At 42.7% G+C, this 14,134-nt stretch overlaps 2 protein-coding genes across 6 annotated transcripts in view; one reads left to right on the top strand and one right to left on the bottom strand.

The window, feature by feature from the left end:
- The first annotated feature begins 1,457 nt into the window (after positions 1 to 1,457).
- On the top strand, positions 1,458 to 3,470 carry SMIM15 (small integral membrane protein 15). 3 transcript variants are annotated; one of them, XM_087759697.1, is made up of 3 exons: positions 1,458 to 1,583; positions 2,203 to 2,278; positions 2,946 to 3,470. In XM_087759697.1, exon 3 carries the CDS (start codon positions 2,973 to 2,975, stop codon positions 3,195 to 3,197), a length of 225 nt encoding a protein of 74 aa, XP_087615823.1. In that variant the 5' UTR covers positions 1,458 to 1,583; positions 2,203 to 2,278; positions 2,946 to 2,972; the 3' UTR covers positions 3,198 to 3,470. The 3 variants fall into 3 exon arrangements, with proteins under 3 accessions (XP_087615823.1, XP_087615821.1, XP_087615822.1); XM_087759695.1 differs by lacking the exon at positions 1,458 to 1,583 and adding an exon at positions 1,857 to 1,996; XM_087759696.1 differs by lacking the exon at positions 1,458 to 1,583 and having other exon boundaries at positions 2,143 to 2,278.
- A 222-nt stretch (positions 3,471 to 3,692) lies between these two features.
- The window catches only part of NDUFAF2 (NADH:ubiquinone oxidoreductase complex assembly factor 2), a 74,152-nt gene continuing 63,710 nt past the window's right edge, over positions 3,693 to 14,134 (bottom strand). For all 3 annotated transcript variants that reach the window (XM_087759694.1, XM_087759692.1, XM_087759693.1), the window contains one exon: positions 3,693 to 5,819. In XM_087759694.1, the coding sequence (XP_087615820.1) occupies positions 5,562 to 5,819 (258 nt within the window). In that variant the 3' untranslated portion in view covers positions 3,693 to 5,561. The remainder of the gene's footprint in view (positions 5,820 to 14,134) is intronic.

Genomic DNA, 14,134 nt, shown 5'->3' with positions numbered 1-14,134 from the left:
CAATACGAGTCAGCAGTGTGCCCTGGCAGCCAAGAGGGCAAACCACATCCTGGGGTGCATCAAACACAGCATAACCAGCCCGTCAAAAGACGGAATTATTATCCTGCTGTATTCAGTGTTGGTGTGGCCTCAGCTTGAGTACTGTGTGCAGTTCTGGACCCCACAATTTAAGAGGGATGTGGAGGTCCTTCAATGCATCCAGAGGAGGGCAACAAAGCTGGTGAAAGGGCTGGAAGGCATGTCCTATGAGAGCGGCTGAGGACTCTGGGCTTGTCTAGTTTGGAGAGAAGGAGCCTGAGGGGCAACATCGTTGGTCCCTACAGCTTCCTGAGGAGGGGAAGTGGAGAGGGAGGTGCTGATCTCTTCTCCCTGGTATCCAGTGATAGGACATATGGGAGTGGTTCAAAGCTTCACCAGGGGAGGTTTAGACTGGACATGAGGGAGCATTTCTTTACTGAGAGGGAGGTCAATCACTGGAATAGCCTTCCTAGAGAGGTGGCTGATGCCCCAAGCCTGTCAGAGTTTAAGAGGCATTAGGACAATGCCCTTAACAGCATGCTTTAACTTGGTCAGTCCTGAATTGGTCAGGCAGTTGGACTAAATGATTGTTGTAGGTCCCTTCCAATTGAAATAGTCTATTCTGTTCTATTCTATTTTCAAAAGATATTACAAGAGCCTGAACATTACAGACAGGTTTTGAGTAAGAATGCACAAATAACGAAAATTTGCACATAGCACAAAATTGCATTCAACATACTCCATCTAAAGCATTTTAGATTAGTCAGATCTCTTGTCAGTGACTCTCTCATTGCCAAAGTGTATTTCCTATTTACCTGTTTGCTGCCCTTTAAATAATGTAAATATTCACAGAAAGAAAAGACATACAAAAGTGGAATGCTCTTAGGGCATTTGCTGCTATGCTACAGAGAAAGGAACTCTTGATTTGATCAATACAATTTAAGTGATTGCAAGATCTTCTCATGTACCAAGCTAATACCGTAATCTATGCTTAACTTTGCTTGGGAAGCGTAATGAAGTTTTTATTCACACCAGTGCGTGCGTGCGCACGCGTGTACAAAGGGAGAAGGGAAGGCTTGGTGCAACACATAAAGCAAAAGCTCAAACCCTGCCATTTTCGGTATGAGAATACTGAAGGCTTTAACAGTCGCTCAGATTACACTGAGATCAGGCGAGTATTTTTGCTGAGGTCAGTTCAGTAGGGAGCACCGCCACCACCACACCTCTGATGGCAGCCAGCAGCCGTTGCGCAGCACCTGACCTGTGGGAAGCGCACGGTGCACCGCCGCCAGGCACCGGGAGCCCGGCAGCGAGGGCCGCCACCTCCCACAGGCCGCGGCCGCTACCCGCCGCGCCTCGCCGAGCCGCGGGCGGAAGTTACGCGCGGCCTGCCTCCAGGCCGTACCACGCGCTTGCGCAGCACGGTATTGGGACAGAAAACGGGAGACGACAGAGCCGTGACGCCACGGCGCACCAGGGCACCCGTTTCCAGTCCTGCCCCGGCCCCAGCGTCACGGGGTGCCAGCCGCGTGCTGCCGCCAGCCCCCGCAGGGTTATTTGACGAGGTGGAAAGTCCGCCCGCACGCGTGGGGAACTCCCTTCTCCCACCTACAGCCGGTCTGAAGCACGGGCCTCAGTGCCGCGGCGGCGCCGGGGACCACCCTGCGCGCAGGCCTTACCCCTCCGCGGCCGCCGGGCTGCCCCCGGCAAGCACCGCCCGGGCGGGGCGGGGCGGGGCGGGGCCCACCGGGGGCGTGGCAGGGGGGAGCCGCCCCGCCCACGCCCAGGTCCGCGTGAACGTGGGTGGCGCTGCCCCGCCCGCGGAGCGGCGCCCGAGGGAGGGGGTTGTGCGGCCGGCGGGGCCGCTCTAGCCAGCCGCGGCGGGCGGACTCGCTTTCCCCCGCGCCCGGCCGGCATGGGCGGAGCGGGCGCCTCCTTCCTGTTTCCGCTCGGCAGGCCGGCGCCCGCCAGGGCAGCGGTACCGTGGGGCGGGGGGCGGCGGGGGGAAGCGAGGGGAGGCGGCGCGGCGCGGCCCCCCTCGCCCCGCCCCGCCGCCGCCGCCGCCGCCGCCATCCTCCGTCCCCGCCCGAGCGGCGCTACCTGCGCTGCGGGGGGAGGTGAGCGCGGCCGGGGCCGGGCCGCGCCGGGCGCCTTTCCCTCAAGGCCTGTGTCTTCTCTCCGCAGGGACCTCGGCGCCACCCTTCCGTCGCTCCAGGCGCCCGGGGGCAGCCCGAGGCGGCGCTGGGCCCCCCCGCCGCAGGTGAGGGCAGCGCCGCCGCCGCCGCCACGCCCGCAGCGCGGCCGTTGGGAGGGGGCGGGGCGCGCGGCCGGCCGTTGCGGGGCGGGGGGCGGGCAGGGCGGCGGCGGCGGCGGTCGGCGGGGACGGCGGCGGGAGGGAGGGGGCAGTCGGTGTGCGGTGGCGGCCGCCCGGCTCCGGCTGCTGCTCCTGGCCGGGGGCTGCGGCCCTCCCGAGCCCGCCCGGGCGCCTCTGCGCCGCCGTGCTCGCTGCCGGCACCGCTCGCAGGTTGTGTTCGACTTGCCGCGGGTTGCCGGTTTACTGTGTGATGCGCTGCCCCGGCTCCCCCGCCCCCCTAGTAAAAACCTATAGAAAGACAGACCAGGCGCTTTGCTCCTCTTCCAAAGCAGCACGGACCTCGCTTTTTTCCGTGTAGCAATTTTTTCGCGGTAGTATCTGAAGCTGTGTTGGATGAAATGCCTAATTATTTTGTAAACACTGTGCTTTAAGGTAGGGCTAACAGTTTGTATTACGCTTACTTTCGCATCCTATGCACTTTTTAACTTCAACTAGCAAAAGTGAGCTTGCTCTTCAATGAGGAGTGATGGACTTATATTAACACGGTAATTGCTGTGTATGTCTGCTTTTATTTTTCTGAATATTCAGAAGTTATTTTTTTATTATTCCGTAGCGTTTTCCCAGTAGAAAAACAGAAAAAATGTTCGATATTAAGGCTTGGGCTGAATACATCGTGGAGTGGGCTGCAAAGGACCCATACGGCTTTCTTACTACAGTGATCTTGGCCCTCACACCATTGTTCATAATCAGTGCAGCGCTTTCATGGAAGCTTGCAAAAATGATTGAGGCCAGGGAGCGAGAGCAAAAGAAGAAACAGAAACGCCAAGAGAATATTGCGAAAGCCAAACGAACAAAGAAGGATTAAGTGGGCAAAAAAAACCCAAAACCTTCCTTGTGCAAAGAATCCACTTTTTTAATGAAACACTTGTACATTTTGTGTTGTAACTGTCCTTTGATACTTGATCCTGTTATTTCTTGAAGTATGAAATTTAATCCCTTCAGTGTATTTTTTCTGCTGAGATGATTTGTGTTAAAGTTTGCCCAAGTGACACTTGTTACAATCATTTAATCTACTACTTGTGTTCTAGTGCATGTTGCTTTTCTAAATTTGCATGGTAAATTAAAAAAATTAATCTCTTGGGTGGCTCTGGAGGTAGATTATTATTTTTCCTTAGCTAAGCTATGACTTAACAAGTGTCTTAAAATTGCCAAATTATGAGGAAAATGTGAATGGTTAACTGGGTTACAGAAAGGCAAGTTTTGGTATACCTTCAGCCGAGCTGTAGAGAGAAGCTAGTTTCAGAGTTGGGTAGCATACCTTATGGGTTTCCTTTAAGGACAGTGCATGGGGCCCTGCTGCTCATTCAGCTGTGTGCCCTTGATAGTGGGGCTTGTCTGCAAAAAGACCCTGTTTCCCAAACTGCCAGCCATCAACAGTCTTTAAATTCAGCCCAATCGCTAGGAAACGGATTGGTTCTTCTTATGACCTTCATTTGTCTTAAGCCACTCATATTCTACAACCTTCATTTGTGTTAAGCCACTCATATTCTACAACATACATGGCTGCGTTGTTTGTTTTTCCCTAATGATTACCTGAACACTCCGCCTGTAACTAATTTCTTTCTGCCTTTGGAAACTTTTTATGCCTCAAAGAATAGCCATAAATGGGGCGAGACCAAAAGCCCGGGTGGCCTAGTGTGCTCTGTCCTGGTGACCTACAGCAGGTGGCTGCGGGAGTACAGGAGCAGGCTGTGCACGGTGGTGACAGTAGTTCTTCCTACGTGCTAACCTTCCGGCTACCTTTGATTGAGGATCTTATGATCTTTGGGATTTTTGTTCTCATGGCCCTTGAAACTGCTGCCTTCCAGGCTGGAAAATGCTGGCATGCTGGAAAAAGTCCAAGTGGGGTTTGTGTTGTAAATATGCCAAAATTATTTAACCTTAATTCCAATTCATGTTTTTCTAACAGAAGTGATTAATTTCTCAAAGCCTAATTTTTATTAATAGTCTAGTTCTAAAGAGTTTGTGGGAGTCATTAGGTTTTTAGACTTAGCATATTTCTAAACAGCAGCACAGAGTTGTGCTTTCTAGCAACTAGTCCTTCATTATGTTTAAAAATAAAACCTTATAATAATACCATTGTTCAAACGAGGAGACCTATGGGGGGACACAAAGAGGGATTTGAAGTGGGAAGTCTAACTGAAATGACTTAAAGTGAACCTGAAGTATTGTTGATGCTCTTTCAATTTTGTTGGTCAAAGCAAGCATTATTAGAATATGACATTTTGGCATCTTATAAATACATGGGATTAAGTCTCCACTGTTTTGTCTCAAGTGTTGTCAAATGTCTAGGTATCAAAGGTGGAACACATACATAGCTTAAAACACATGGAGGAGAACTGATGAAGGATGCACTGCATAAATAAATTTGATACTTTTTTTCAAAAAATTGTGTGGTCTTTATTTTGACTTGAAGTTCTCAAACATCATCTCTAAGCAAATAATCTGCTGACAGTCCCTTGTCCCGAGACCCATGTTATTTTCCAGCAAATTTACCAAGTGCTTCTAACCTCTATTATAGTACTTATATGTAGTTTAACTCAGCCTCATTTTATCCTGTGCTTACTGCTGGCTGCAAATCAAACATTATTCAAATATGTTGATTGTTTTCTTAAATTTAATTACAAGAATGTCTCTAAGGTTAATACAGTGTGTAGTCAGTGTCGTGTCATAGTGATTCCTGTTAATGAAATAAACTTTTCCATCCACTTGCCAGAGGGAAGAACACTGGCACTGCCAAGGGAATTAACGCGCATTCTGAAGAACTATCTCACGCTGACGCCTAGGTTTGGGAATATTTAAGTGTACTGATTAACTAAAATTTATTACATCAAAAACAATTTTAAAAATAAATGAGCCTTCAAGGAAAACGCAATTTAGAATTATTTAAGAAAACTGAGTTAACTAGAAAACCGTCTACCTATGATTTCACCAGTAACTGATGAACAGCAACTATTGAAAACAAACTTACTTAATAACACATCCTGTTTTTCACTAAACCCAAACATTTTACAGTAGTTTGTCATGATTAAGCCTATTTGAACGGTTCCGCAAAAATACACTGAACTGCTTTAATATTACTTTATTGCACACTTGCTTATATATAACAGCTCTTCATGTTATCTGTTAAAATATCTGTCCATTAGCAATATCTGTACATTACAACTCTTTATTTATTATGACTACTACCACTGCCTGGTGGCATCCAGGAGCCTGGCTGAAAGGTACTTGCGGTGCTGGCTGGATCTGGCGAAGGCTCTTTCTTTCCATAGTACGGGGCTGATGCATGGCCTTTAACGTGAGTATGAACTGGTTCAGCAACAAGTCCCTCCTTGTATTCCTTGGCCTGAAGCAGCTTATCCTTTTCAGATACCTCTTTGATTTTCTGTTTCATTTCTTCTCTATAATTTTCATTCTTAAGAATCTCCTAAGAACACAGTAGAAAGATGAATAGATAAATCAGAGGTAAATGCAATACCCAATGTTGGAATAAAACATTTTAAGCAGCCATTGTTTTTCTTAATTTTGTAATCCAGATTTTTTCAGTTACGTAGGTAAAATAAAATGTGGCAAAATTGTTCTTCTACAACTGTGATTTCAGCCCTGGTTTAAAATGTTCTTAATGTTTTGATCATGTTGTTGAAGCAAAACTGCAGTGTGGTGTCTCAGTTTCACTGTTGTATTGAATCAAAAAGGAAAAGAAATTATGTAACACTCATCAACAACTGTGAAAATGCCTGGAAAATACCTTTTAGGTTGCCTTCTATGTAGGTCTTGCTACTATGTATCTATCTATCACTTGCATTTCTTCCTGTAACTTGCTATGCCTCTGACTTTAGGTACCTGGGCCCCAGGGTGCAGTTCTGGGAGAAAAAGATGTGCAACTTTGACTGCTAGTACATAAGCCGAAGCCATGCAAGAAAAATAAATAAATAAAATAATAACTACAAAAAAGCTACTGAGATGGTACTAGTAACTCAGGAGAAATAACACGGGTGAGGGGGTGGGGGGAGGCAGGGGGAGAAAAAAACCCATAAAAACCTCTGAGGGAAACCCTGCCCCAGAGACTCAGAAGACAGCTCAGTAAGGTCAAGGACCTGCATGGTCCAAGAAGCAAGGGAGGCCAACGCACCCTCAGCTGGTGGCTGCCTGGCCAGCAAAGGTGAACTGGGTGTTGTGATGAGGACACTAAACACAACACCGCTTAGGCGAGCTGTATGTTAACTCTAGGTATCTACCAGGTGTGTTAGCTAAAATAAATGTACTGCATTCATAAAGGGTGTAAAATCATGCCTACTGCCTCTGCACAGGTAAAAAAAGCAAATAAAAGTGATCTAGTTTTAGAGGTTTACCTCCACCCCCGATAAACTGAAGCAACTATCTGATGCATGATCCTACTGCCAGGCCAAAAAACCCACACAGGACGTGTATTCAGAGAAGGCTCATGCAACTTGCTGATGCAACTTCATGAAGCTCTGTACTGAAACATGGTTGGGTACAGGTTAAAGCTGGAAATTCACTAATAAAGATGACTTGAACTGGGATTTGGCTGCTTCCACTGAGAAATGCTGAGGCTAATAGTTGAAACAAGTGCCATTACTGGCTTGTCCACAGGTATGTAGAAAAACAGCTGTTAGTAGACCTTGCCATATTGTTCGGAGGAAAACACAAACAACTCCCAAAGTAAACACAAAGAAAAAAGCCCTGAAAAATACTGAAGTCTGTTTTTTATCTACTAGCATATGTTTCCTGTTAGAAGGATGATTTGCAAATTCTGCTAACGAGACTTCTCTGTGCTTTTGTAAGGGCAGATAGTGAAGAGTATTAGAAACAAAAGCAGGAGCGTGATATGAAATTTTATAACACTTTGAACACAAATACAACTTAACTGAAATCAACACCATGTAACAAGGAAGCTGCTAATATCCACACTTAAACTGGGATACAGGAGGAAAAAGGCTGAATTCTCTGGATTACAAGTATATGGAAGAGCTAAGGAGAAACTAGACCAGTACACTTCTCTCTCAGTAGAAGACCATGACATTATTTTAGGAATGGCATTAAAATACCTGTGATATTGCCACGAGTTGACGTAGCGAGTATGTGAATATTTAAGAACATTTAAAAAGACAGCATTTAAAGTAAACCTTATCTTAGAGATATCATGAAAATTAACACCTTTTTATGAGTCCTTATTTGCCTCTATAGTTAAATTCACAGATGCATAGAGCACAGGCAAAACACTTCATGTACCTATACAGCATGAAAACACACAAGCAGCACATAAACGACTTTGCAAACTGAAGGGGGGGGAGGAAATTCTCCCATACTCAAATAAAAATATTGCCAAGCGTAACAAGGTCAAATTTTCAACAGTCAGTATAGCAAAATCTCATTATAACATCTCTCAATTCTGTCCTTGTTTACCACATGCCTGTATAAATCTACCATGACCTTACTGATTTCAAGGGGATTACTCCTATGGTGCTTGTATTACCTCACTACTAAGAAACAAGGTCATATACCTTTGTGATATCTGAAGACTGCATCACAGTCTCTGCTAAAACAGCATGAAATGATTTATTAAAATAGGAACGTAATTCACTTACTGTGAACAGCTACTTACTAACTTAAAATCTTTTCCAGTAATTGGTTTAACAAAGTTATCTTAGTCAGGTAAAAGCAGCTGTAACTAAATTCCAAATGCTCCAAGTCCATTTTAAATGTTGATGTATAATTGTCATCTGGTTGTCAGACTCAAGTAAGGCACTCTTAGTCAGCTTTCACTGGGCAAAGTATAGTTGTGATCTAGTAAAATAACCATGTTGATCTTGAAAAAAACATGAGGAACGATCCTTATTAGCAAACACAAAAAAAAAAAAATACTGAAGTGACTTATTCAGAATCTTCTATACAATCCACACCAGGACAAAAATTTTTCAAGTTGAAAGTATCTGCATGCATCTATTTTATGCATTAAAATCATGCCACTAACATTTACGCTGAAATCAGGGTTCCTATGATCAAACTAAAGAAAATGTGAATCAGGAATCTTGTGTCAATTGGCACATTAGAAAAATTGGGTCAAATAGACAAGTTTTCTTAGCTTAAACATCTTGTGCTTTGATACTGGCAAGTTTGTTCTGTGGAATTCTTTCAACAAGTCCTTCCTGTTTCTAATATTATCACCAGCAAATACTTCATTCTCAATTCTCACTAGAACATATACTTTTTTTTTTAACATTGTGATTGTATTTCTAAATATTATTGGTTCAATTACCATAGCCACTGCAGTTTGAAGCAGTTATGAGACTGAAGTTTTCCTGCCATTACAGGCATTTAAATGAAAGATCCAAATAGTTCCAAATTTGAATAGCATAATCAACTTGGTTCAAAATGCAAATTTTAATGAAACTATTGCATGCATATTTATAGAAGGAATTATCCTTAAAACACATTAGAAATGTACAGGATCTTTATAACTATCTTCCAAATTTGGCTTCAGTTTATCTGCATGGCTCACTGCAACTAAGTACAGTGAGTGTTAGAAAGGTTCCTCCTGACACCCTCCTGGTTCTGCAGGGCTTCCTATCACCCGCTGAACAGCAGCAGAGAAGCTGACATGTGCTGGGCTCTTCTACCCATGACAAACAGCCTGTAAATCTGCATGGCACCACAGGCTCTTCCAACTCACCTGCACATGGCTACGTTTTCACTTTGAGGATCCACTGCTACCCAGCCCCCTTTACTGTTTGATATACTGTGAACAGTGACTGGGAGCTAAAAGTCTTTTTTTTTTTCTTTTTTCCTTTTAAATTACATTGGCAGGCTCAGAACACTTATCTTCTCTCCTCCTCCAAGACGAACTGAAATATTTTATAAAATAGCTAGCTTCACTATAAACTGCCCCCCCCAAACATACCATTTAAGTTTTCTGCTGAAATATAAGAACATGAATATGTAATGTACTCTGATCTTTAGGGGAAATACAAAATCATTTTACCCAACACAGAGACCACAGTATCTACCAGGAAATTGCATTTTTCCAAGGGTTAGCTTGTTCTTGAACGTTCTCTTTATGCAAACAAATGATATAAGCCCTTTGAACCTGCAGCTCTCAGGAGGCAGATGGCATCTAAAGAGTATCAGAAATGCCCTCCATCATTTTTAGTAAAAGAGAAATCTATGGATTTGGATTGTGCTGCAAAACTAAAAAATGAAAAATGCCTGAAGACATCCAGCCATGTTTTATACCAGTTGAAATCCCTACATGTAGATGTTCACCTTGAAATGCATCAGCTCCTGGCATCTGGAACAAGATACATACGATGTGGCGACAACTAGGTCCAACTACATGTTTTACAGTTTACTTTTAAGTGGAATGTAAAAGAAGAAATTTTACTCACTGCAGGTAGTGCAGTAGTTACTTGTCCAGCTCTGGTGATGACTGTAAGCTCTACGAGGTTTTTAATCCTTCTAATGATTGGAGCTGCATGCCTTCCCTCCGTAGAAAGGCAGGGTTTAAGAAAGTGATCTCTAAGGTTTTCTTGAAGAACCTAATGTTATTATTAAGGAAATGCCAAAGTGGCCCTATGTGGAGTTCAAGGCAGCTGCTTTTCAGCCAGAAACTGGTGACTTCTGCATATTCTGACATCTTAGTAGTGGTAACAGCTGCATGAACAAAGAATGAAAGACAGCCTGCTCATGGGGGCAATGCAGCCCAAGGCATGTTGCTGTCTTCCAAGTGCGTTGCTGCAAAAGGGATCAGGCTGTATTTCACGCCACTGGCATGAAATTTCTACTTTTCTTGCAAACTATGTTTTTGTTTAAAGGTCTCATTCAACTCTGGCAGCTGAGATGTATCACCAAGCATCCTCTGCTGCTTGGTAACTGTATTCACCTCTACTACACAGAAGGAAAAAAATCTACAAATTTGTCTCTAGTCAAAAGACCTTCAGCGCCTACCAGGCTGTACTGGCAGACCTGCTTTGTACGCTGAAGATTTGGAATGGAACATTCTTTCGCTCTTAAAAGATCTCATATTGTCGCTGCTTTCCCTTTTCTGAATAAACTAGTAGCCTTAGAGAATAAATAAAATTAGTTCCTCCTGGTAGGAGAATGTCATAAATACAAGAGGTTTCTCTAGACTTGCTTGTTCCTCCAGCTGGGGTCTTGCTCCATAGTGAATAGCATTTGCTGAACACTTCTTGCCAGTCTTCTCCACAGGCAAACACCTGTACTTAACCAGTTCTTTCTATCCTGCAGCACCTCCTGAACCCCACAATCTGAGGAACTCCTCCTCCCCTTCCTTTTACTTCCTTACCATTTCCCTCTCAGTCCTCAAACCAGCCATCGGTTATAACACCATTTGCCTCTCGTGGAGTATTTTCAATCTCCTGAAGCAAAGGGCAACCCAAACTTGTGAACAAGTAGCTCTAGCGATGCAGGTGGCTAGATGTACAGTACCAATGCAAAAATGTCCAAGAGGGATTGTTTACAGGTTACTTTAACAGACTGGTACTTGGTTTGGTTTTGTTCTTTCCAGATGATTTTCTAAAGACACTGTACCCAAACCTGTAAATACATGGATTTTATGTATTATTATTTTTGAGCAAGATGTCACATTTCATTTCAGATGGGTTTGTATCTTAATTAATTTAAAAATAAATAGCTTCTTTATGTTGTCCTAGAAACTATTTCAACTTCCTAAGTTATCTTAATTACATATCTTGAAATATGCACGATTTCTCTTGATTTGAATAGGGTTAACTAACTATTATTTGATGCCAGAACTGAGAAACATCTGGACAGATTAATGTGCTTTGTTTGAACTGTACAGACACTACATATTCATAGAATACTTGCATTTTGGTGTCTAGTTTGAATATTTTATGTTTGATTATGAATGAACTTGAACTTTGAACTCTGCCTGTTAAAAATTCATATACACAAGTTAGCAAAAATTAAAAAAATGACAAATGGAAAGGAAAAGAAATCTGGTTTGGAACAATATTAAAAAAGTTGATTGTTATAAGACAATTTAACATGTCAGAATTTTTCTTCACTGACAAATTAACTAAAAGTCCAGAAAAGTGCTAGAAGTTAAGCCAATTCACCTGTTTGTATAATATCACCAAACTGGTTAACTAAACTCCATTTTCCAGTTCAACAAGTTAAATAGGCAAGATGAAATAATCAGATATTACATCATATTTCAAGAGTAGGAGGCAGAGAGCGGACCTCATCACTGAGAAGCACTGAATGTTCTGATTCAGAGCAGGTCTTGTTAACTCAGTAACCGAGCAGTGCCAGGTTGGAAATAAGAAATAATGTGGTAAATGAAGGGCTGTGTCAGTGCATGGCAAAAACAGAGGTGCACCTTGAATTGGAAAGGCGTATCTGACCTTCCTAAAATACTTATTTAAATCAAACACTAAGCCAACTGACTGCTAATGTTGTAAAGAACATACGTGCTAAATATCTTTGGTCAATTGACAATCAACATTAGTCAAATCAATGTAAGATTTGCTTTATTCAGGTTTAGTTTTTGAGCAAATCTCTGATCAGTTGCAATTTTAAAATACGGGCTATGTTCTGTGCACTCAATGTGACTTTTTAGAAGGATGTACCCTGCATAATTCAAAAGTAAACTGATCTGAATGATCTTTGTTGGATACATCATAATTTATGGCATCTCTCATCGTCTAGGCTTTGTAGAAGAGCTTTTTTGACCTTTGAACATAAATCAGATAAATTATCCAAACAAATTACTAAACTAACATAGCTGCTGTTTTAGCACAGGTACATTTGCTTGCAACCTGCAACAACCCCTTAAACATAAGCAGAATCAGAAACGGACCTCTAATGGTCCACTGGTTTTTGAAACAGGAAACTCTGACTCCTGTTCTATTGTAAGGGAAAGGTAACTCCTTAGGATCATGTTACAGTTCACTCTAGCTGAAGGCTGTTTTGTGCATTTTGGGTTCCTAATCCTGTAAATGAGAGGTGCATTAATTCTTTGGAATCAATCAGTAACAGCACAAAAACTGCAATTACAATTTAAAGCATGCCACAATTAATGTGTGTTAAACCAATATATTGATTACAAATATACGTAGAAATACATGCTTTGATGACAGCCCAATTTTTAGTTTTAAATGCAGTGCTAATACCACATTTACTACCAAGCTAAATCAGTTAAACTAATTCTAACTCACAGCAATTTCTGTTTAAATCAAATCTACAGAGAAGCAATGCTAACTATTACTAAATTACTATACTGCTACTTCTGAGCTATAGAATCTCTGGCATGAGCTGGCATAGTCTCTAGGGCACCTCAGTGCAGCACACATGTTCTTGGCAAGTACATGTAATGAGAGGAAAAAGGAACAGAAAAGGCACAGATACTGGAATGTAAAGCATGTCGGCAGCACAAGGAATCAGTAGGGGTTTGTGCCTGAATTATTTATATAATACTGAAAAGATTTTTGTACAGAACTACATAGACGCTCACAATCACATATAAAACTGTGTAGAAGCAGCAAAAATCACAAACTAGCCTGGCACCACTGCACTCTGCCCTGAATAAAGGGCAATGCATAGCCTTGATGCCCACAGAGCAAACAAGGAACTGTAGATGTGACTCAGTCCCAGTTTGGTCCTTGCTTTCCCCTTACTCTACATATGATGTAATCTGTACCAGCCCTTTTCCTGGTACACGTTACTTCTCTCTCCACCCCCGTTCAGCTGTGCTGACAGTGAATTAAGAGACAGAGCCAATGCTCCATGCACTCCCTCCCACCCGAAAGAGGAGTAGCAGAGCAGCAGCAGCTCTCTCCCCTACAGGCTTGGGATCTGCAGCATAGGCAAACTGGAAGTAATGGGACAAATTGGTGCCTCAATACTCTTCTGTGGAGGCTGACAAGTACCTGTTTCAAACCTGAGGAGAAAGTTGAAGTGAGTAAGAGGGAAAAACTCTAGAAGATGATGGCTTCTTCAAGCTATCTTTTTTTTTTTTTTGAGTGACTTCTCTGACGACTTCCTTCTCTTTAGACTCAGCTCAGCTCTTTATATTGTCAAATTTTACTGCCCTGTCACACTGAGTAATAATCCTCTCTGGAATCATGAACAATTTACTATGTAAAATGCTATTTAGTGCAAGTCAAGTAATTTGAATATGTCCCAAATTTTCAAGCCTCGTTGTGATCCTGGACAACAATGATGGAAAATATTTTGCTCAGAGAGCTGTTTATCCCTCTGCTTTTTTAACAGCATTTCCCAGAACTGTAAATCATATTCTGCAGCTTTTTGTGGCTTCAGGAGTAAAATACTCATTTGCTAAGCCCTATTCTCTATGCAAGAATGTACAATCTCCATGTCAGAATTCTGCTTTTAAAAATTCTCAACTGAAGCATCTGAAAGATGATTGAAGCAAAACCATAATGTGCAATCCCAACAGTGTCAAACAAAGAATTTTTCTAAGCTGCATCCTGTTCTGGTTAAAGGAACGTGATCTCCATGACTGAAGCTAGTTTTGATCATACCATCTCTCAAATAAATAATACTTATGATCAAGTAAATGGGAAAAGTGGGTATGCATTGTGGCAACCAAACAATGTAATTTCAATGTAATTATTCGCGGTAGGGGAGAGGGAAAAACAATTATTGAAACCTTATGCTTATTACAACTCACTGAAGTACATTTTTCCTCCTTTGACAAGGAGGTTGTCAAAACAGATAATT

The sequence above is a fragment of the Nipponia nippon genome, unplaced genomic scaffold, assembly GCF_047370975.1.
Source record: "Nipponia nippon isolate SJK-2023a ecotype South Korea unplaced genomic scaffold, ASM4737097v1 scaffold_20, whole genome shotgun sequence".
NCBI classification, from domain to species: domain Eukaryota; kingdom Metazoa; phylum Chordata; class Aves; order Pelecaniformes; family Threskiornithidae; genus Nipponia; species Nipponia nippon.
This window is presented reverse-complemented; position numbering and strand designations above follow the sequence as displayed.